The sequence below is a fragment of the Perna viridis genome, chromosome 3, assembly GCF_037379345.1.
Source record: "Perna viridis isolate PV_CMFRI_1.1 ecotype Kerala chromosome 3, ASM3737934v1, whole genome shotgun sequence".
Lineage (NCBI taxonomy): Eukaryota > Metazoa > Mollusca > Bivalvia > Mytilida > Mytilidae > Perna > Perna viridis.
Window position 1 is genome coordinate 20017751 of NC_142447.1, and position 24374 is coordinate 20042124.

General features: G+C 31.6%; 1 protein-coding gene and 1 long non-coding RNA gene across 3 annotated transcripts in view; both read right to left on the reverse strand.

The window, feature by feature from the left end:
* Positions 1-327: 327 nt before the first annotated feature.
* LOC148621366 (uncharacterized) lies at positions 328-12879 on the reverse strand. Of its 2 annotated transcripts, none has more exons than XR_015921176.1 (3): positions 12646-12879; positions 2433-2537; positions 328-513 (listed from the first exon to the last, which is right to left on the reverse strand). It is a non-coding gene; the product is annotated as an uncharacterized LOC148621366 (long non-coding RNA). The 2 variants fall into 2 exon arrangements; XR_015921175.1 differs by having other exon boundaries at positions 2433-12252.
* A 3231-nt stretch (positions 12880-16110) lies between these two features.
* Positions 16111-24374, reverse strand: part of LOC148621367 (G protein-coupled receptor kinase 5-like) — a 38611-nt gene continuing 30347 nt past the window's right edge. Inside the window, exon 16 of the mRNA XM_088575613.1 lies at positions 16111-22776. Within this exon, the coding sequence (XP_088431739.1) occupies positions 22759-22776 (18 nt within the window). The 3' untranslated portion in view covers positions 16111-22758. The remainder of the gene's footprint in view (positions 22777-24374) is intronic.

Consider the following 24374-nt stretch of genomic DNA (forward strand, 5'->3'; position numbering starts at 1 on the left):
AATAAGATAAACACACTACATTTAAATATAAAACTATCGCGTATAAAGATGCACCATGTTTTTGACAGAACATCCGTTCGATATTCAACTCTGTATGTTTGAGTGTTGTTATAAAGATGGATATTACATTCGTGTTGCGAAATGTTGAATTTGCGTACTACACACATTCTTTGGAAATATAAACTTTTTTTACATGAGTATTACCTTCATCTTACATGTTTTATCTATTTCTACTTCTTACTAACTTTTACTTTCATCTATGTGGTTTTATTCAAAAGTCCAGGGTAGAAAAGATAAAAAAAGTTAAAAATAATATTTTATCTGTAACATAAAAGAGGCATTAAGAAGCAAGCATACCTGAAGTATAGGATATGCAAGTAATTACAGTACAAACAGCGCATAAAAACAATCTGTGATCAAGCTTTCTTAGAAAAACTTCCAGGTCAACCTCGTTAATAAAATTGTTGGTGCCTAGAAGTACCAATGTCCATCTCGTCTGAATCAAATCCTAAACTGCAAAGGTAATACGTCATACTGAATCTTTAGAATTTAAGGCGAAGTACCGACACGTTGAACGATACATATGAGTGAATATAAGGACAGGTGTTTCAAAATACATTTAAATTGATTCAAGGGACTTTAAATCAAATCTGTCTTAGACAGGTTTTCGGTTTATATAGGATTTGGTTTAGACAGGTTTCACTATATGAATAGTTATCAAATGCTTAAATCGCTTACAAATTATATATTTTGACAGTGAGTCTTCTGGTGACCGTTCGAAACAAAATGGCGGCTAAAAGCAAGTGAATTAAATGTAAATAGATAGCAACATTTCAATCTATTAATAATTGTCGTTCGTATTCTAACGCAATATTACTTTTGGCACTTTCCAATAAGGTTGCATTTAATGTCTTACATATATATTTATATTCACGTTTATCCAACATCTGATAATTAGACTAAAACAACTGTCAATTAAGATTAGGAATAATGGGGTCCTAAAATTGGATATTTTAAATGAACCTGTCCTTTACCTTTTTCAATATAAATGTTTGATGATATATTTTAAGAAATGCTATTGATAAATAAAACAATATATTTCTTTTTTGAAATGTTTTTGTCACATATTTTATTTTCATTTATTTTTTGAAATTAATATTTTATAACATATTAAAACAATAAAGCTTGCATTTTTCACGTAGTAGTTGACGCGGAAATTGGGCTGAGATCACTGATGTCTTATAAGACAATGTCAGTTTAGATTCATTTAACAGAAAACAAACCAATGGTATATTTGCACCGACGACGCTCGAATAAATCATTCAACAATATACTATACTCATAGATGTAAATAAGTTGTAAATGGTGTTCTAATTAATGCTAAAATGTCCAATATTGCTACAATTTATTTGTCAGATACGACATAATTCTGATTTTGTACAAAATGTATTTTTTTCCACTGTTTTTACAGGGTTATCTCCCCTTTTCAATTTTAATTTCTTTAGGAAATTTGAACTGCTTATTTTGAGGTTTCCGCTCGTTAGATTTAGACTTTTTCTGTGTTTATTTGGGCTATACTACTATAGATTAAAACTTGAATATCTCCTGTTGCATTTTGTTTAGAATAAGGGTAAAATTGCTAGATTGACTAGACCACGTGACGTAGATTGGAAAATTAACCGAATCCAAAAATCTGAAATAGCAACTTTAGAGTCCCAGCTAAATACTGTGCAGGTTACACATAGCTATATTACACTTTTGCCGACAATATCATCCTAAATAACAGGGTCAAACTGTTGTTTAACCATATGTTCAGTATGACAAAATACTTCTATTTTATTTCTGGTAGTTATTCTTTATCTTGAACATTTGTGTCTGTTAATTCCCGAGGAACTCCTGAGTTTTATAATTTCTACTCTCAAAAAAGTGTTGAAATGACATGTAAATGTACTGCTAAAGAGTGTGACGTTTTGTAGGCAAGATCAATTATTTTATTATTATTATCATTTTAGCCAAAGAATAACACATCATCAAAAAATGTTAATTTTGTTTTGTTTTGTTTTGTTTTTGTTTTTTGTTTTTTGTTTTTTTTTTTTTTGGGGGGGGGTCATTTCCAATACCAATAACACCTAAATTGCATATTAAATTCACATGATTTGCATTTGACGTGAACAATATTTGCCTGCCTTGACTTGCGCGAAAAACAAGTGTCTACGTAGTACGATGATAGCATCATAACATTGTAGTAGACTGTAGTTTCGGGAAATGTTTGCATTTGAATTTTGACTGATATTTGTGTTACCATTCCTTGATTCCTAAAACAATCCTAATTTATCAGTCATTCATTTCATATCTTATCAATATTATTCTAAAGCAATTTATCTTTTCTGTTGTATTAGCAAACTAAAAAAACTTATATGTTTTAAGCTTACCCAATTTAGAGAGAGGATGCACCATTCTTTTAGAACATACCATTGAAACCAGTCCTTGTTATATATAGTCTGTAACTCTATGAACTCTGCAGTTATTATTCAATGCTAAAATCAATGGATCTGCCATCAGTCTATCTGATAAATAGTGGCTGATTGTACAACAGTATGTGCAGTCTGTCAGGGCATTCCGGATTTCTGATAGTTTACATGATTTCTAAGAGTTTTTACATTTATCACCCATATAAAGAAGCCATGAAATTTAGCTGGTGCTTATATTTGTAGTTTGACTCAAAATCTATTATCGGGCGTATATGGCCAATTCTAAATTGAAAGAATATAATTTTATCACTAATTCTTTTAGTTTCCTGTTTTAACACAAGAACTCACCTGATTATCAATGTTTTAACCGAATAAGATATCAATAGGTGCTTGAAAACTAATACCTTGCAAATAGCTAAATGTAAATATTGGATAAAATAAAATCACATATTATGTAATAATTAAGCAACAAATATGTTTCTTATACTTTAGAACAAAAGCAAACTCGAGTCTCCCAAGGGCCTCAATCACTCACCAGTTCATTTCTCGTCTATAAAAGGCAATAACTATAACACAGATTCCTCCTACAACTTCTTTTTAGTCTAGACATCATTTGCTAGCCTTATCATGATGATATTTTTTTATTATCCAAAGTGTCTTATAGTTTTCTGGAAATTAGCTAGATAAAGAAAACAACCGTAATTGTCGCCCTTTAAACCCAATAATGTTAATAAGAAGACGACCTAGAACTTCAACCTAACGACGACTTGTGTACGCCTTAGTGTATAAATAGTTTTATCCAATGCAATATTAATATGATGGGTATTTTTTGTATTTGATTACCACAAGATCAATGCCCTGTTCGTGGACCTAAGGTCCCCAATGGTATTCAACATCTTGTCTGACGCCGCATATATATCATAAATCATTTATCTTTTTTTTCTCCTGGTGATAAATTAGTTACCTCATTTCGATAGTTTTGAATTTTAATACTTCGTAAATACAATTTTTTTTTAAATTTAAATCATCCTATGCATTTCTTTGTAATGTTACTGAAGAAAGATTACTCCTTCAATAACATTTGCGATATTAATATGATAGGAATGTTTGTAGTTTTTTATATCTATCATGGTTTTCAAAACATTGCCTATGAATTGCAGAAAAAAGATTTTTTGCCTTTCATGGACAATAAATAATTTGCTACAACTTCAAACCGATATGATTATGAAGACCTTATCACATTGATTATTTCATTAATGATAGAATTTTTTTTATCTATTATCGTGTTCATGATATTGACTTAACAAGACTTGGAAAGGCAATTTTCTTCATTCTTTTTTCTTTATGCCTTAAGCCTTAAGATTAGTGGCTTATCTCGTTATTCTGTAAATAGACATGGAGGCTACATACATGCTTTTATCGGATCATAAATTGAAACGCAATATTCGTGCAGAATACCCGGAAGAACGTTCATGCCAACTGGCATCAGAAATTAATCAAGTAGTTCATTAGACAATTTTAGAAGAAAAGTTTTCAGACAACAACAACGGACGCCAAGTTAATGTAATTACTCACATGACCCTTATCATGCATGTTCACGTCCAATTATCTTTTTATTCTTGTTTACAGTCCTGTTAATGCTTCTAAATGACAATTTGTATTTTTAATGTATTTCATGAATCTTTTAAAGTAAACACCTTTTTAATCGCCTTAATACTACAGATGAGATTTTACTGTTTTCAACACGTGTACGGCGTACCAACATTTACAGTATCAATTGATATATATGTACATGTATTACGCTTAATCTTCTCAATACAGACGATTATTGTCTTTTAATCTACTAGATCGCTGAACTTAATATTTTTTGTGAATATTAAATGTATATTGATGTTTTAAGCAGCAATATGAGTGTAAGAGGTCATCATTGCATTTTATTTGAAAATTGGAGGTGACAGATATCAATATTATATATATAATGTGTCTTGTGGAATGACATGCACACTACTGTATGTTGTTGATTCTTATAACTAGCACATTAAAAGTCTGGTAATTGCATCGGACTAGTTCATAGAAAGGGTTGTTTGATTGATCAAGTCTTTTAAAACTGAAATGTAACAAATAATTATCATAGGGTGTTAGTATACAATCAATTAATTGATTAATTCTTTAGATGAACTCTTTTTCAAATAATCCAAACCAAATAGGGAAAGAGAAACCAATCTGGAGTATATTTGATTCTGATATTAATACACTATACTTGATATGACTTACTTCTTACTACACAGGAAAAATACTCCTATTACCTAAGTGTAGCAATTCAAAGGGATGTCACACGATAATTATGGCAGACCATGTGATATGCAAGAAGTAATGTACTTTAGCTAACGCTGTTTACATCCAATATGTATATCTTGCATATTCAGGGAAAAAGAAATAAAAATAACAGTTACTTTTTTTTTATTTGTGAACCGTCCTGCACATTTGTATAGAACAATCAATACTTATCTATGCTGAATTGAATATGAATAAACGTTATGATTAGGTGCCCTTTTAACCTATTTGTAATTTTCCTAAATACAAAGAGTTTGAAAAATGACAATTACTGAGATTGTCATCTAGTTAAATTCAAAATAGTCTTTTCGAATCACAAATTCACTCAGAAAATAAATGACATTATTGCTAGATTATAATTCAGTAAATTTTTTTTTCTGTTGTGACATATATATTTTATATCATTATACTTTGTATCAATTTGCTGAATTTTGACTGGTTTCAGTATATATTCTGCTTCATGAGATGGCTCAGGGGGTGATAGTTTATTGCCTATTACCCTCTCGTGAAAGCTTAACTCGTTCCGGTAAAAATTAGGTACCATTTCCGTCTTTGTCGGTTTTACGTTGGAAGAAGAATCAATATGCGCAACGTCCAATCAATAACTGATATAACATCGATTAATAGACTATGTATTTCTTTCCCACGTAGTCGGTTTCGCTTTTCATCCTTTGACCTTAAAAAACGCTCCTCCATGGAAATGCAAGTCACCCTATCGCTATTATGTTTCCCGATTGGCCAAATACTGATAACTTGAAGTGGCGTTGAAGAAAACTGTATCGACAGTTATGAACAAAATAACATTTTAACATTTTTTCTGCGTCGGCTATCTCTTTTAACGATAGTACTTGTTTAACTTATGATGACAAAATTAGTACAAATCTGCTTCCAAACATTTATGATTGTATATTGTCAGATAAAAAAGTGACTGAGCTTGGAACTTTTATTTTATTCAGTATAATAAAATAAATAACATATCACTTAGAGGGTGAAAAAGAGTTTGTTACCCCATGACATTGGGGTGACAATGACTTTCTCGGGGTAAGCTTTATTACCATCTTAGCTATATGTTATTTTTTTTATGATGGCATATCAGCAAAAACATTTTAAATGGTAACTCGTCGTGATATGAAACTATATATTTTTGTTGATATTACAGCCAATAAATATGAAAAGGGGGAAAATATTCCAGATTTTATGAATCTAGGAAGATTTGACGTAGCGTCATTTTCAAGACATATTAAAGCTGTGAACCCCTTTTGTAATAAAAATGTACTATAAAAATTAGTGACCTTTTATTTACATACATTACAACATTAGTTTAAGATAAAACAACACTATTATCTTGATCCAAAATTGAAGTGACGTCCCTTTTTATCCCATTACTGCGACTGATGAATATTAAAATATTTCTAATGCAGCAAGTTTTAAGCCCCAAACGAAGTGTATATGATTGTGTTTTAAGTATGTCATTATACGTGTTGAAAACACCTTTTACCGAACAAGAAATATAATTAATTTGTTGCTAAAAGGTTTTTAATGCATAGAAGTAAAACACAAATGCAGACATTTTGTAAGTACGTAGCTGTACTAATTCGTGACCCAACCAATTATTTTTCTCACATTTACGTCAGCCAGAAAAATAAACTCGCCTTAGTTTGAAGCTTCAATGCTTAATTTATGCACAGTCGTTAACGCAACAAAAAATCATTTCTGTGACTGATTCTGAAGTGAAAATATCAGAAGTATGATAAGGTCATAAAAATCATTTTACCTGTAAATCATTGTGTTTTTGGAACTCCATCTACCATATCAATTGAAAACACAACAGAGCCACCCTAAGGAGAAGGAAAATAACTAGAAATCATTGAGATTGAATCTATCTCTGTGGGCTTCACCGTGGCAGTTAAACCATATATATCAATTGAATTAGATGTAGTTGATCAACCTACATGCCAAAATGTCAAAAGCCCACATCAAAAGACAAAAAAAGTTCTAGCCTGGACAAGAGTTTGTCGACGAAAACTTTTGCCCTTGAGGTCGAAGTTTGAGGTCATAAGCCACTATCCATGGTACGTGACACACTATCTCTATGTGATCTACCCACATGCCATATAACATAAGCCAACATCAAATAAAAAAACGTTCCAACCTGGACACAAGTTTGTCAATCAAAAACAGAAATTTGATCTTGAGGTCAAAGGTCATATGTCAATATCATTGGTCCGCTACACTTTGTCTTAAGGTGATCTACCCACATGCAATATATTTAGTCAATATTGAAAGACAAATAAGTTGTAGCCCATACCCGATTTGTAACCGACGGCCGGACGGACGAAGTGATCACTATAGGGCGACCTACCGCCGGGGCTCTAATTACATAACAATCGGCATAAAATTCAGCCATGCCAATGGTAAAGTAATTCATGGTAAAGAAAACCCACAAAACAAACGATGCTTTTTAAGTCTACATTTGCTATACTTTAACATAACGATAATCATTTCTGCATTCATATCTGTATTTATCTCCCACTAAAATCAACAAAATGAAACCAAATCAAGAACGACAACTCGTGCAGAGTGCAAATTTCATGTATAATCTATATATTATTTATCTAAAAAGCGCGATAACAAAAAGAAAAACTTGGATAGATGATGTCATCAGTAACTGTTTCAAAACAAAAAGTTAAACTGAATTCGGTGGTGTTTTGCCATGCATGAATCACCTTCTGTCGGAGTTTTAGAAAAACTGCTACTTAATTCATCACAATATATATGCTTGACTAACGATTTGCCTCTTAGTGTTACTATACATGTCTAATCAAGCATACCACTAAGGTGTTATTGGTTTTTTTACTTTATTCAACATTCACGGAACGTATATAACGTTCTTTTCTTTTCTTTTTTTTTTTTTTTTCTTTTTTTTCTTTAAAATATAGTTTAAATTTTACAAATTGGAAAAACTTAAGTTTATTAAAGACTGATAGTTTCATTTCTTCTATTACAAAATATAGGCGTCCATAGTATGTTGCGTTTACTAGAGTTAGTAAATAAGGGTAATTTTTTACGTAAAAACCTATTTATTTTTATTTAATCCTGTGTGTCTACTAAAGAAATTTCATAGAACTCGTAAACTCCCGAAAACTCAATGATAATGGTAAGTAATATGAAATTAGCAAAAGATTACTATACAATCCATGCAGCATTTTTTGCATAATCACACAATGGGACTATTTGAAATCATAATAACGAACTTTTCAATGCATGTTAACAACAGTTACAAGGTTTGTTTTTGTAGTTTCAAAATGAATACACCATGGGCTGAGTAAACAATCTGTCGCACTAAGAATCTTTCTACTTCTGCGTCCATCGACTGACAGTGTCAAGATGCTATTATTGTTGATGAAGGAAACTAAAACATGGGAGTAATTACTAATCGTCATTGATATAGGACTATTTATTACAGAAGGATCATAGAACTCCCATAACTATTCCCCTGTTATAGAATAACAAGTTACTGTATTGTGTTCATTACTTGAAGTGTACATGTTTTCCCTATATACTGCTAGGTAGTACCAGTAGTGAGTACGCTTATCATGGGCGAGAGTTTTGAATGTCCTGAAATCTAAATCATAGTGGTGGGATGATGGTATTTTATAAATATCTCAAAACACGTTTCATTTAGCAAAATTATTACACGGTTTATAATATTCAGCATGAAATGTTGTGTCTATACCGAAATTTTCAAAATGATTTGTTGACCAATGTTGAAGTTACGGCCCCTGAAACAGATAATGTGTTGTTTTTCAGCTATGAAAATCTTCTCTCTGAAACCATGCAACAAAATTCAGTGAAAGTTAGCATAATTGTTCCATATGGTATTCTGCATTCATCCTGATTACTCACACCTTCCCTGAATAAAACTAAAACCTTCAGGTTAACCTGAGTAGGGACGAACGTGCTGATCGACGGACAAACGTACCTCTACACTATATGCTTCAAATTTCGTAGGCAAGGCATAATAATGGTACACTGAACTCTTTTCTTTTCTTAATTTTTGCCAAAATTGGAGGTGAACATCTTCAATATGTTAGCATGTACATTTTGTGTATACACTGTGCAAAAGTTTCATTACTATAGACTAAATACGTCTCCTGTTGGATAAAATCAAAGTCCCCGAAGCGTGACTCGCATATTAAATATCAAAACCCATGTCAAAGTTATCGTAAAATATGTGTAATTTTGTCATGAAGTCAAAGGTCAAGAACTCAAGCGAGCAACACTAACCTTGATGTTTTGTACTCGCATACTAAATATCAACGACCAAGGTCAAAAGACACTCAAGTTATTATAAAACAGCCCGGACAAATCTCTGTGTTATTTGACTGAAGTCAAAGGTCACCAACACTGAGTCACCACTATTCTGTAAGATTATTTATTTATAAACCAAATATCAAAATACAAAAAGGTTATGGCAAACACAATGTAACAAACAATATTTGACCCTAAGAACAAAAGCCAAAGTCAAAGGTTACCAAATCTGGTATGTGATACCACTCTGTCTTGACACTACCCATATACTAAATATCAGAAATCTAGGTGTAATTAAAGAAAGTTATGGTCAGGATAAATTTTCATAATTATGTTATTCGACCTTACGATGATAGGTCAATGCCAAGACTCTGATATATCAACATACCAACTATAAGAATCTAAGACAAAAGAGTTATAACCCGTCCATACATGTACTTTTGTTTGTTATTTGATCTTGAGACCAACACGCATCGACTCTGGTAGACAACACTGAGCCTTGTGGTGATATACCAACATACTAAATAGTTGAAGTATTTAATAAAAGGTCAAAATGATATTGCATGCGAGTCATCTTTAGTTTACCCCCACTCGTAATAGCCAAACATTTAACATTTTCTTTGTTGGCTTGTTAAACTGTATTTAGGAATCGGAGATACCTGGAAAGAGGGCAGCACGTTCACGTCATTATACCAAAGCAGCATACGAAATTTCAAAATAATCCCTCCAGTAATCGCCGAGAAATCTTTTGCGAAAATTGTCACTTTTTGACATTGAAAAAATATTTTCAGTCTGTAAACTGGAAGTAGATGTCCGATAGACCTAAAAAGGGTTTCAAGTCATTGCACCAAAGCTGCAAATCAAACTTCAAATCAATCCCTCCAGTAGAAGCCGTGAATTTATTTGTACGGATTGACGGACGATAGTGATAGTGATTCCACTATTGCCCCTCTCTTAAGGTTTAATTGCCTAGACGTCTCACGAGAATGCTTTTGCACACGTCCCGTCTTTTGCACGCGTTGACTAGTTTGCATACCGTATAAATACGTTTGAACATCAAATAACGAATGTTCGATAGCACATAAAGATGTTTGGACTGCATATAAAGTAATAAAACTACCGCATGTAACGATAAACCACGGCTAATTAATATAAAGTCACTACACGTAAATATGAAACTGTCGCGTATAAAGATGCACCCACTGGATATAAAGATAATACAAACTCTTAAATAGACGAAAGTATATCCGCATATAAAGATTAAAGCAACTTATATAAATCTAAAACAAAAAACCGCACTGCATACTAATATAATTGACCACATAAGACAGTTGTGGCGTTCCGTATTACAACGTAGGCTACATAGTCAGTCAGAGATCCATTCAACTCTTTTCTGTCTCCAAAGCGCTAATGTTAACTGGTGAATGATGTAAGTTTATGACGGATAATCCATTCGATATTCAATTCTCTATGTAAGCGTAATCAAGGGAACCAAGGTTATAGCGGTAATCAAAAGAATGTAATCCAGGGACAAAGACCAGACATGGAAAACAGACATTCACAACAAAGAACATAAAGTAACTAAAATCATACATACAAAGTAACAAAAGTAAATGAGCAACTCGGACTCCACTAAAAACTGGGAGCATGGACTAGGTGCACCGGTAGGGTAAGCGTCCTCTGCTTTTCTAGAAACACCCGCCGAGTTGCTCATAAAAAAGAGTTTTATTATAAAGAACTATATTACAATCTCGTTGCCAAATGTTGAATTTGCGTCCTACGGAAATTTGAAAAATTCAAATGAAACATAAACTTTTCAATAGGAGCATTACCTTCTAATCATCTAACAAGTTTTATCTATTTCTATTTCTTGCCAAATTTTACTTTCATCTATGTGGTTTTAATCAAAAGTCCATGGGCGAAAAGTTAAAAATAATATTTTATCTGTAACATAAAAGAGGCATTAAGAAGCAAGCATATCTGAAGTACAGGATCTGCAAGTAATTACAGTACAAACAGCGCACAACAACGACTGTGTCTAGCATTTTTAGAAGAAAAAAACTTCCAGGTCCCCTTCGTTAATAAAATTGTTGATGCCTTGATGTACCAATGTCCATCTCCTATCGATTCGAATCCTAAACTGTAAATGTAAGACGTCATACTGAATATTTGCTCAAATGAGACGATTCTTCACATTTGAATTTGTTTTCGAATTTAACGCGAAGTACTGACAGGTTGAACTATACATATGAGTGAACATATAGTGCTGCGGACGGCTGATGATTTTTCGAACTTTAATGGGCTAAGAGGGTATACGGCTGTATCATATGTCAATGTAAAGATAAATCAATGTATTTTTTTTAATATCATTCTTTTTTAACTGAAAAATGGTAGAGTTTTCTGCAATTTACCATTAATTAGAGGGGGTCAAAGATCAATCGACCCCAATACACTTTGATAAATGATTATAGTGAAATCGTTCATTGTAGGCAACGGAAAACAAGTAAACTATAAAGATAATATGTATAGAATTTCAAAAATGTGAAAAGGAAGTTTTAATCACAGAACAAAAATGTTCCTAAAATTGGTTGCATTTTAGTGTGTTTTCAATTATTAAGAGATAATGATACATCGTAGAAATGTATATCTGAATATTCTTTACTAAATATCAAATAAAATAAACACAATGTTCTCGATTCGATCTGCAACATGTGCTTTACGGTATTGTGTTTACTACTTGCAGTATATATGTTTCCCCTAAATACTGCTAGGTAGTACCAGAGGTGAGCACGATTATCATGGACGAGAGTTTTCTAAATCAGCTTGTTGTACACCGATTCTGCGAGTACAAATCAGAAAATATCTATGTGGAAAACTATTCCATCACATCTTCCTCTTGTCTTGACACGATTTATAATTTTCCTAGTTTCGATATTGACTTTCAAAATTTCATTTGACTGAGTTGTAGCTGCCATTTCTCCACCTCGTATCCACGTGACATCGGATGCAGTAGATCCAATTCCTACTTCACCAATGCGTTTTCCTTTGACATTGATTAGTAATAACTTATGGTCTATTAGATCGGTTATAAGGAATATCCCATTTCTTAGAGTAGTGCAACCTCGAACACAAATACCTGTAATGTTTGAGATCTCAAAGGAATTTACTGTATCCAATTTGATATCATCGATAGAATTTGAATAGGAAGTAACATCGGATTGCACATTCTTGTGATCCGGGAGCGATATTTTTTATGGGGATTTTTTTTAGCCAAATTGATGACAATCGGTAGTAATACGCTGAATGCTATCAAATGTACATTTAGTGTCACGTGATAGTTATTGGATCCTGGTGTAAATAAGGACAATAAATATTAGCATAGTGTCGACAAACATAGTTAGAAATAGAGTCGGAATATTCCTCATAAAATGCCAGAATTAAAAGAAAGATATACTGTTTTATTAAATGTATAAAAATAATTATGACTGGAGCAATAATATCGAGCATGCAATTCCTGTAATGTACCTACTTGTAATAGTGCTGACCTCTATGGAATCATTCCCAAATCTTTAACGAATATATAGTTTTTATACTGTTTAATGTGTCCCGCGTGCTACACATGACAAATCCTCACAAGCTAATTTAAGACACCTTCTATTTTTTTTAATGCAACTAAGCAAAATGCCAAATGCTGAAATAATTTACAAAATATATATCTAAGTAATCTATTGATTGGTGATGACCATTCGAAAGTAATGGCTGCTAGAAGGAAGTAAAATGGATAACAATGTTTAAAACAATGTTATCTTTAACCGTATCTCAATTCACGTACGTGTATAAGATAGCACTTCCATATCTAGTTCAAACAAACTTGATCACAAATTCGTCATTTGTTTTATGTTTCTGCTTTTGTTTTGTTTTATTCATGCAAATTGTTGAGAGAACATCTGTTTATACGGGTAAACAGAGTGGCCTGGCGATAACCAAGACAATGTATATGGTTCTTGAAACAATGAATTGAATGAATCTAGATTTTATTTTGTGTTTACCCGAATTTAAGCATTGTGTGTACCTCGTCAATACCTCAAAGTTTTTAAATATTCATTTTCCTTTTATGATTACTTATAGATTTGCTTTTTCTGTTTTGTTTACTTTGTTCTTGTTTGTTTTGGTCTTCCAAAGAGTACAAGGGACAACACAGAACATTAAGTAACTAAAATCATACATACAAAGTAACAAAAGCAAATGAGCATCTCGGACTCCACTAAAATCTGGGAGCATGGACCAGGTGCACCGGTAGGGTAGGCGTCCCGCCAAGTTGCTCGTTAAAAGTCAAATCCGGTGTAGACGAAAGAGGAAAGGAAAACTATGACACGTTGAACAGTTTTCATGGTGCAGATGGATACACCGTAACGATCCACGAGTTCATAATGACAACCATAAATCTTCTGTAGTGATGACTTCAATATTGTAGCAATATAACCCCGTACCAGAAGCCTATTTTTTATAATTCTAGCGCGATACAAAAAGTCTGCGTAGTTTCGTCAAGCTCTGGCATAACGTATGAGTTCTGATATGAACACTCCATGCACAGGTGCTGAAAAGTCATCACGTTTGTCGTAAAGTTTGGTGAATAGTTTTCCTTTACCATCGATTTCTAAGTGTAGGTCAAGATATGGGACTGACTTCACAGTGTCTGTAGTATTCTTTATCTCATGTTCGTTGGGATAGATGCGATGTATCAATTCATTATGTATAACATAGTAACTACTTTGTAAACAATGACTTCTTGGAAAACGGAAGCTGATTTATGCAAAAACGTTCTCGAATGCCAGCATTCTCTGATATGCCGACAATACCTAAACAATAGGGGCACACATGTGGAGTCTCTTAGGCCATACTTAGACCATAAATTTTACTATTTATTTCCCAGATTTGGCATATTTTTTTTTTCTGAAAGATTTTGACCTTGTTAACAGACAAAACAAGTACAAGTATTTCAGTGGCTAATAAGATTAAGTGCGCAATTGTGTCGCTTTCATCTAAACAATCATTTTAGTCTTCTGTCCTTACATGAACACTAAACCCTCCTGGGTTCCTATTTTAAGCCCATAAATGTTTGACGTACTGCATGTCTGTTGTAATAAAAAAAAATAAACGCCAAGTGGTTCGGGATCCTCCTGGAATTTCACCACTTTTAGTGGTACCTTTTCCACGAATTAAACGATATATTTCTTTAGATGTGTATATAATATGCGTTTAAATGTGTATAAATATACGTTAAACAACTATTTAACTTAAATAAGATATAGGTAAATAATTAATCAAATCTCCATATAATATATCTTAGTTTAGCAACAAAAGATATACAGAACCGATCTGCGCAACGATATGACGAATCCATACCCGCTGACTGATTTATCGCTCATGGATCGATGACCAGTGACCGATCTGATCGCAGTTTTGTTATGTAAAATGACAAATGATCTGTTTAAAATAAAAGAAATGTGAAATAAAAGTATAAATTTGTGTTTAAATCTATTGCGTTATGTAAATATGTGTAAATTTGACAAAGAAAACAACCGAAAACGCAAAACACATTGATCGCTCTGTGGTAATGTGATGCGATCACCGGTTATATCGATCCGTTTGACGGATCGATGCATGATCGGAAACTGATCGGTGATTGATGACCGATCGCAATTTGTGTTGCACGGATATATATATTCTAAGTTCATGTAAACGCAATAGTGAAAGGGTTAAAAAGTATTTGATTTGTATCCCGGCGGTTTGAAAATAATAATTGTTGAGGGCATATGTATTGGTGTATTTTTATAGCCTTACATCTAATATTGCAGATTTCGGATTTCGTTATTTACTACGATAGGAAAGACTTAAATCTTTTCTGATGCTAGAAACAATTTCACATAGATCATTTTGCCTTTCAAAATAGTTCATTTACAAACACTTTTCAATACTTTCTTATCACAATTACAGTAGTTATTTATTAGTTCAGATGTAACTCATGGCTTTTGAACTACAAACAGAGCTATCAGGCAGTTTTTCATTTTCTTTGCAAAACAGTGTTAAGTACCTATTTTACCGCCTCGGGGGTAAAGAGGTAGCACGCTCGCCATGTAAGTGCGCGAGATCGTGAATTGGGTTCTGGAACCGAAATGACATTCCAAATGCATCAAAATTGGCAGTGTCTACTTCTCCATCAAGCATGCGCTATTTAAGTGATAAAATGACAACGGTCGACTCGAAATCTGAACAAAGCGGCTGAGTTTGATGACATACCAACCTGTGGGTTTTTGCTTCTATGTTAGCTAACAAATAACAATCTAGTATCTGACCTATTAAAAGAAAGGTCTGTTCGATTCACCAAATGTTTAAGTCTATGAATAAATGAATAATATGAAATAAAATATTAAACCAATCGGGCTATCAATCAAATGAACTCACCTTAAAAGTGTAATCAAGAGAACCAAGATTCTAGGGAAAATTAAAAGAATGTAATCCAAAGACAAATGCCAGAGACAGATGGAAAACAGACGAACACAAGAAAGAACATAAAGTAACTAAAAATAATACATACAAAGAAACAAAAGTAAATGACCAACTCGGACTCCACTAAAAATAGGAGCATGGACCAGGTGCACCGGTAGGGTAAGCATCCTCTACTTTTCTAGAAACAACCACCGAGTTCTCACAGAAAGTCAAGTTCTGGTACGGAATAAACCAAACCAAATTACAAGAAAACGAACATTATCACATGATTCTTAAAACATTACAATTCTTTATAAAGCTTATATTTCGTTATACAGTGAGGTACTACTATTATCTGTGTGCAGTAATCAAGCTGTCACACTTGATAGTGAGGAAAGACACTGTGAACTTATACTTGAAATTGATGTACTTATCCAAATGCAATTTTCAAAAATGAATATAGCAAAGAAATGTTTGTTTGTATAGAAAATAAAAAAACAAAACAATCAGTTAACATTTTATTTGTGAGCTGTCATCCACATTTTCATGGAACTATTATACATCTCTCATATTCTAGAAAGGTATCAAATGAAGTTACATCACTTTCTATAAATAGGACTTAATGCTGCTGTAAAAGAGTATTTAGCCATGCTGAATTGAATATGAAACAAAGTTAGACATAACTGTTTTAGTATTGTTATTTTCATAAATAGAAAAAGTATGCAAAAGAAAGCAAAACTATTATTTTTAATTTTACTGATTCAAAATGCTGCTGCTTAAAACCTGGTGTAATACAAAATATTTTTCATAGTTAATTACCATTCAATTTTGTCCATTTAAATATAGCTTAATTCATTTTTTAAGTTGAAATTCTTATTAATAAAGCTTTTTCATTGGGTGTGCTTAAACAGCTGACAAAAGTGAAAGATATCCTTTTTTATCAAAGAAGGTTCAACAATTGACTAGCATGTTAGCACCAATTTGTTTAAGAAGGGAACCCATCATGACATGAAACAAAAAAACCAAATGTTACAGTCAATTATTTAATGGATTTGAGTTGGCGAAAAATACTAAAATTGAAAGAAGGATAATAAAACCATTGGTAAATCAGACATTGATGTAGAATGCATTGTAATCTATGCAATATTAATGGCAGCAGTATTTTCCCTCTTTCAAATCAAGCACAAAAATGGTAAAGAATGTTTAAAATTAATGAAGTACAATTGAGTATTTGAATGGCTGTGGAGTTAAAATAAGTACATAAGGTATGGTATATAATGTCATCAAAGTATATATTGTATAGTTTTATCTGTGAAGTATACCAACTGCTATTTGTGGGTATCATTACTCAATGATTTAACTTCCTGCCATTCAGCAACCCAAAAACATTAATGTTTGACTTTTTAATAAAAATTATTACCTACATGTATTTTACCTTAGTAATGGTTGATAAATATTACTTACATATTACTGACTGTGTCCAATTATTCAGATGAATGAAAATGTTTCATGACCTCTGATGAATTTACTTGATAATGTCAATTTTGAAAATTTCACATTGAGCCCAATTGGGTTAGAGGTGATTTTGCTGTCAAGATATTCAAAACTGGTTTAATCTTTTCAACGGAAACATCACAGTTGACTGGAACTAACATCAATGGAAATTGCTGATATTATTTAATATTATGACAGAAGCCTAATATAGAAAATATCGGGTAAAAAAACTGGAAAAAGAATTAAGTAGCTGATAAATTTACTTCTTAATTACTGTTCACTTAAACCCGTTAATTGTTTTTTTTTCCTCCACTTAATTAATGTTTACAGATATCCCTTTCTTCTCTAGTACTTTTTAGTAAGATCTTATTTTTAAATACATATTCTTTATTTCTTCATTACTGTTAATTATATAAATTTTAACTTCTAAACTGAAATTGAGAGAAGTACATTAATCAGAAAATGTTAACACATGCAACTTCACATAAACTGTTATGACATATAAATTATATATACAGCTGAAACCTGCAGCACTGAATCTGACATACATACAATACATATAATCTGCCTTCTCCTTACATTATTTCATCCTGTAAATAATGCTAGTTCATAACACAGAGAAGATTATCATTTTAGTATCTTAGTTTTGTGGAAACACATACAGAGCAATGAAGAAGACCTTTAAAAATACCACTTTAGTATCTTAGTTTGTGGAAACACATATAGTGAAATGATGTTATAACATTTTTGAAAAAGTGCCATCTGATATGTTAAAAGTAAATTTATAAATTATGAAAAATTTTGGCCAAGGATTCTAAAAAAACAACAGCTTCAATTGATATTGTATAGCAGGATGAAAAAAATAAATATTACAACAGTGGAACATCAATCTGCAACCACTTTATTTCCATTTTTTGATCGGTTTGTCACAAAATGGCATTATTTACAGAATATCAATAGTAAAAGACAGATAGTACCATGTTATATATATAGAGTAACAAATTGAATTACATAAATCAAATAATATTCTTCCTCGAAACACTCATGAAATATTAAAGTAACATAAATGTACATAGTCATTTAAAGTTGTTTCGGAATTACAGCAAATTCATTAAAAACAAAGACATTAACAATACCTATTTTACTTGCATGGAGTAAGGGTTTAATTAGAAGAGGATTAAATATAACAAATCTTACTTTCAAATTTGATAATTACTATAGCCTTGTTTTTTATTTATTTATTTGTAAATTTAAATAATAAAATTATACAGAAAATATGAATTAAATATCACTTAAAATCATGACGGATTTCTTTCCATGGTCAAAATATAATGAAATGTTAATTCAAAATGTCCTATCAAAATAAGTCGAAACTCATGTAATATGTCTACTTTAAAAAAAAACTCTCATTTTCATCCAATACAATTTTTATGATAGTTGACATTTCTAATAATGAAAAACACATGAATCAGATGAAAATATATACGAGTTATCTCCCTTGCAAAAGAGATTCTAAATTGAGATTCTTTTAAAAATTCAACCACAATAATTCACAAGAGAAACAAACTTGAAAGATAATGATTTAATAAGAAATATATTATGTGAGGAAACTGAATTATACCACATTACATTTTGGTATATTTGAGTCCATTTCGTATGACTTCATTTATGAGGACCCTGTATTTACATTCAGAATAATCATAGTTAACAATAAATGCATGAAAAAATTAATTGGGTCTTTACTGTCTTGTTCACTGGCGATAGAATTTTTCGCCTTTTCTTAACTAAGTCTGAAAATATTGTAATTATTTACAAAAATCCTGAAGTTATTCTTCAACAAACCAAAAGTCAACTGATTTAAAATTTTGATATAAAACAAAAAAAAAATATTCTGCTGATTCTCCCAAACTTTGAGTACAGACAAATACACCTTAACACCTTTTCATTTACATTAGTAAACAATAATATATAATGATCTCAAGAAGAGATTTTACATACAGATATAAGTAACCCTTACTATTGAATAAAAAACTTAAAAACACATTCAAAGATGTGCAGTACCAGATTAAAACAGAGACTGTCAAGAACAGATACTACTTAATCTATCAAATAACTGTGTAATAATAGTCATAAATATATTATTGCATCGTTAAATAAAGAACCATGCTAAAATATTGTTGCAATGGGCTTGTTTCTATGCAATTTTAATTTCCAAATTCATTTAAGACCATTTAAATTTTCATGAGTAAGAAATGGCTTTCAAATGGCATTAATATCATTACAAGGAGGTAGAACTCATTTAAATACAAAACTATGTAGTACAAAAAATATCTACCACATTCAATTGACAATTTGCCATACATAAAACCGAAATAAGAATTCTACACATACAGATTATACTTTGGTAGTTGCTGGCCATTGATGATAGGTTAGGGTACTAGAAACCCAATAGACTACACCCCTATGGCTAATTGGTTGACTGGGGACCAATGTTTCACTTTTTTGCATTACCAATTCTTTTACTTGATTTGAATGTAAGTCAGGTACAGGCAACACATCAGAAGCAACATGTTGTGAACAAATCCAAATAAAGTCATTTGTTCCATCCTTTTTTTTAATATAAATTTGGTAATTTTTTTTTTTTTTCAATTAGGAAATTCACAGTATTTACATGAAGGTATATGTAGATAATGAAGCAAGAAACAAGATTTTCGTCTTTTTTTTTTCCATAGAGAACTGGAAATATAGACCACTGTAAACCGTGAAATTTTCGCCACAGTTTTACTTCCACTATTTTCATGGTAAGCCTGTAACTGTTGTGATTTTTTTTTCTTTGAAAAACATTATATTACGATTTGACAAACAGTTGCGAATCTATGACTGTGCCAAAGTAGATTGATCACAGGAACTGTATGCTCGTCAAAATCATACTTATTGTTTTTGTGGAGTGAAAGTGGAGTTAATTCATACAAGGTTGAAACATAAAATTGTTCAGGTATAACATGACACAGTCTTGGTATTATAGGATTTATGATACAAAGTATAATATTTAAAAGTACATGTATTGAAATGGTGAGAATTTCTCTAACGATTGCTTAAGTAGAGCTTAAGCCTAGAGTAAGGGACACAACTCTTACAAATAACTGGAACGTTTGTATTCAGCATTTTACATCAATCTCAAGTAAGCATCAAATAAACTTAGATTGATTTCATTCTGTTTCAAATGAAACCTTGATAGGTTTTGGTGAAATTGAATGTGATAAAAGCATATCACTGATATCAAGAGTTATGTCCCTTACCTTAGGTCTACCTCCTTAATATGAAAACAAATTTCAAGAAAATAAAACATACATGTACATACAACTTGTGTTTTAAATACTCTCATTTACCACAATTCACCCATCCTATAAAAATTCTAATGGACATCCACTCACAACACACATCAAATAACAAAGGGGGGAATAAAAACCCAATCTTATCAATTAAATCTTGAAATCTCTCCCTCTTTTATCTTGTCCAATCACTGAGGACACAGTGACAACCTATTAAAGAATAAGTCTTGGGTCAATACTCTAACATAGGGCCACTCTGTAAAACCAATACCAGTACACTTCCTATCTTCAGATCTATAGAGATGCCTACTCATTTGGTCTATTGACTACATATGCACGGCAAACTCAAATGAAATTCTTTTCAATCTCCAATTAGCTAACAAGATAAAGAAAGGGACAACATCAAAAGATAAGTTTATAATAAGACTGATAAAAACCCAACAATGATATAAAACAAAAAACATATATGACTGAGCACATTGGATAATATTCATCTTGCAAATTACTATTATCTCCTCTTAATTTCACGAAAAAAAATACTGGCAAGTTTTCTATCTACGAGAAAAATTCCCCTACAGGAAGACAACACAAAATTGAACACTGGGTACACGAAAAAAAAAATCTTGACTAGCAAGCTGCCTCCTAACACCCCTAAGGTCATTGGTCAGACTAATAAGCTCAAATATAGCTCAGTTCTGGAGCTTGGGACTTTTTCAAAAAAGTTTGCTAACATCAGCAAGTTTTGAAAAATCAACAACACTCTATAATTGTTGATGTCTTCCAGTAAATGTTATTGAAATAATGGGATGATGGGATAACTCTTTGTTCTAAAGAAGTACATCAATTTTTAGTGTTCAAATTGAAAAATAGAGAGTAACACAGACCACAGGATATACCGCTTGACATGGAAAATAATGGCTGAAAATAAGTTTATTCTGAACCAACCCTATCAAGACGTTATCAAACTTAATAATGGTAAATGACAGGATCTGAATTATAATTGAATTACAAAGGTTTATTGATAGTTTCCTCTAAGTCAAGTTACAGAATGGAATAGACCTACTTTTATGGCATATCATTTAAACAGTCTAGTTTCATCATATTTTTTTGCATTCTTACAAGAACTTAGAAAACCAGAAATACTGAAAAGAAATTAATAATCATGTACATCAAAATATACCTGCTGCTTCATACTATTGAAATCCATCAAAAAAGGCAAAAAAAGTTTTATTTAAAGTGAATTTACCAATACAAATGGTAGTGTACTTCTATACAAAGATAAGATCCTAGTGGAAAGGTACGCTTCAACCTGCTATAGTTCTTAATCATACTTAAAGTCCAGCATTTTTTCATCTGATTTTTATCACCGTATTTACCAATTAAAATTCATTTGTATCAATAGCAAATAAACCAGATCAAAATATTTTTTTGATAAATGGAAAGGGGGGGTAACTCTAGTTGCTAACTGACACACATTTTCAAAGCACTTATATTTTTAAGAGAGATAGTAAAGATCAGGATCGAAAGTAAAGTTTTGTATACTTGAAAAAACACATCAAATAAAAAGAATAGGACCAATATAGTCACCTTATTTAGTAAACATTTATTTTTCATAAAAAAATAATGACAAGAGCCAAGCTTTGTAAAAAGTATTATGTACTGTGAATGTCATGAAATTTGATGGTACAAATAAAATCAGATATTTTTTTTCTCTACTACTATAACTTGAAACATTCATTCCATGTTTATTGAAAATACTCTGGTTATTAGTATCAATATTGCCCTATTCAAAATACACCTTTTTGGTTAAAACAATAAGAAATTAACTGTGTTGCTACTCATTCTCAAACATCATATTGTTTTTCTAAATAAAATTCATCTTCATTTGATTTTAACCAATTAAATATTGCTGTAATTCATAACCACAAATTTTCACAAAGTTAGTGATTTGAGCCTCAACACCTCAAGACATGTATACATTAAGTTGGTACTATCATAAACACCCTTTTGACCAATGTCCATGGAGCCGTACTGCAGCTCTACCTCATATTGAAGTGGGACTATTCTCACTTCTCCAATGGCATCTTTCTCTTTCTTTGGGTAAACACAAAAAAAAAGATAATACCAAGATCTCTTTTAAACAACAAAAAATAAGTAAGGAACTAGCAAAGTTGTCGATTATACTAGGGAAATTATAAAACCAATCTTGAGAGATGATGGTAGTTATCTCCCCTTCCAGACAGTTCTTCCTCTGGGTTCTTTCCCTTGAATCCTGAGCTTTGATATTAATATCACTGAGTGTCTATTACACCATACTACTATGGCTGTCAGTGTCCCTCTGAATTCTACAATGGAAAAACTTAATAATCAGCATATAAAAACATAATTAATAAATAGTTTTTATGACTAAGGCCACATCATAGCAGTAGTAATTAGAATTCTATGAGAAAATACCATGCCAGAGGCAGATTCAGTAGTTAATATCTAAAACTTTTTATGATACTCTATGCAAACGATACAGTTTTAGTATCTGAATCACAATCTGACCTACAGAAACAATTAGATATGTTACTTGAATATTGTATTATGTGGGAACTTAAAGTAAATGTAGAGAAAAGTAAGATTGTTATATTTTCGAGAGGTACAATGCTAAATAACTGTCATTTACGTATAATAACATATCATCAGAAATTGTGTCTGAATTAAATTAATTACGGGTCTTGTTTTCAAAGTTTTTCAGCCACTACAAAAAAAGCTCAAGCAAGCAAAGCCACTCGTGCTATGTACAATGTAATTTGTTAGGGTAGATCCCATAATTTATCAATAGAGTGTCAACTTGACCTATTTGATAATATAGTAATGCTGATTATGTTATATGGCAGAGAAGCCTGGAGATTTGGAAATAACACCGTATTAGAGGGAGTACATCATAAATTCTGTAAAATTTTATTGCACATGAAAAAGTCAACTGAAAATTTTTTATGGTCTATGGGGAATTTGGTAGATATTCTTTAGATATCAATGTAATACTTCGAATGGGGGAAGCTCATACAGCAGCCAGAAAAACTTCCATCAATATTATATAAACTTGCATTACACAAGTTTAATATTAAAATAGAATGGGTAAAACATGTTAGATCAATTTTAAATGGTTGCCGAATATCATTTGTATGAAATAGCCAAATGTTCACAAATCTAACTTGGTTGTATAACAATGTAAAACAAATTTTAATTGATCTGTTTCAATAAATGTTGGTATTCAGATATAAACACATCACCAAAGCCTTAAATTACTGTCTCTTTATGAATAGAATGAATTCGAGAATTACATTAATATTCTTGATGACAAAAGCACTGTTATGATGTGCTGATTTAGAACACTTAACCATTATTTGCCCATAGAAAAGGGAAGTTGGCAGAACATTCCTAGAGAACAAAGAAATAGTACTCTCTGCAATTCAGGTGATATCAGCAATGAGTTTCACTTGTTAATTGTTTGTAAAATTATGTAAAAAACGATAGAAAAAAATTTATTAAAAGAAAAGTGTATCTGCAGACCTAACGGTTTAAAATTCAACGAATTGATGAACACAAAGAATGTTTCAATGCTTGTTCAATTATGCAAATTCATGCAAATTATCAATAAAAAGAATCAATCTCCATGATAAATGTTTAAATGCTTTTAATAACTTACTTTTATACTCTATATTTGTATTATTTACTGTATTTATGCATGTCTATACCATTGTTTATATTTGGCTTATGAGAATAAAAGATATATAAAGAAAGGGGCCTGCACAAGTAATTTTTATTTGTACATAATCAATCATCCCCACCCCTGGATCTGCATATTTTGCTGATATTTTGTAATAAAAATTAATGAAAACCTTAAAGAAATAAATGAGGCACTAAGACAAATGAGAAGTTTAAGTGCACTTGACCC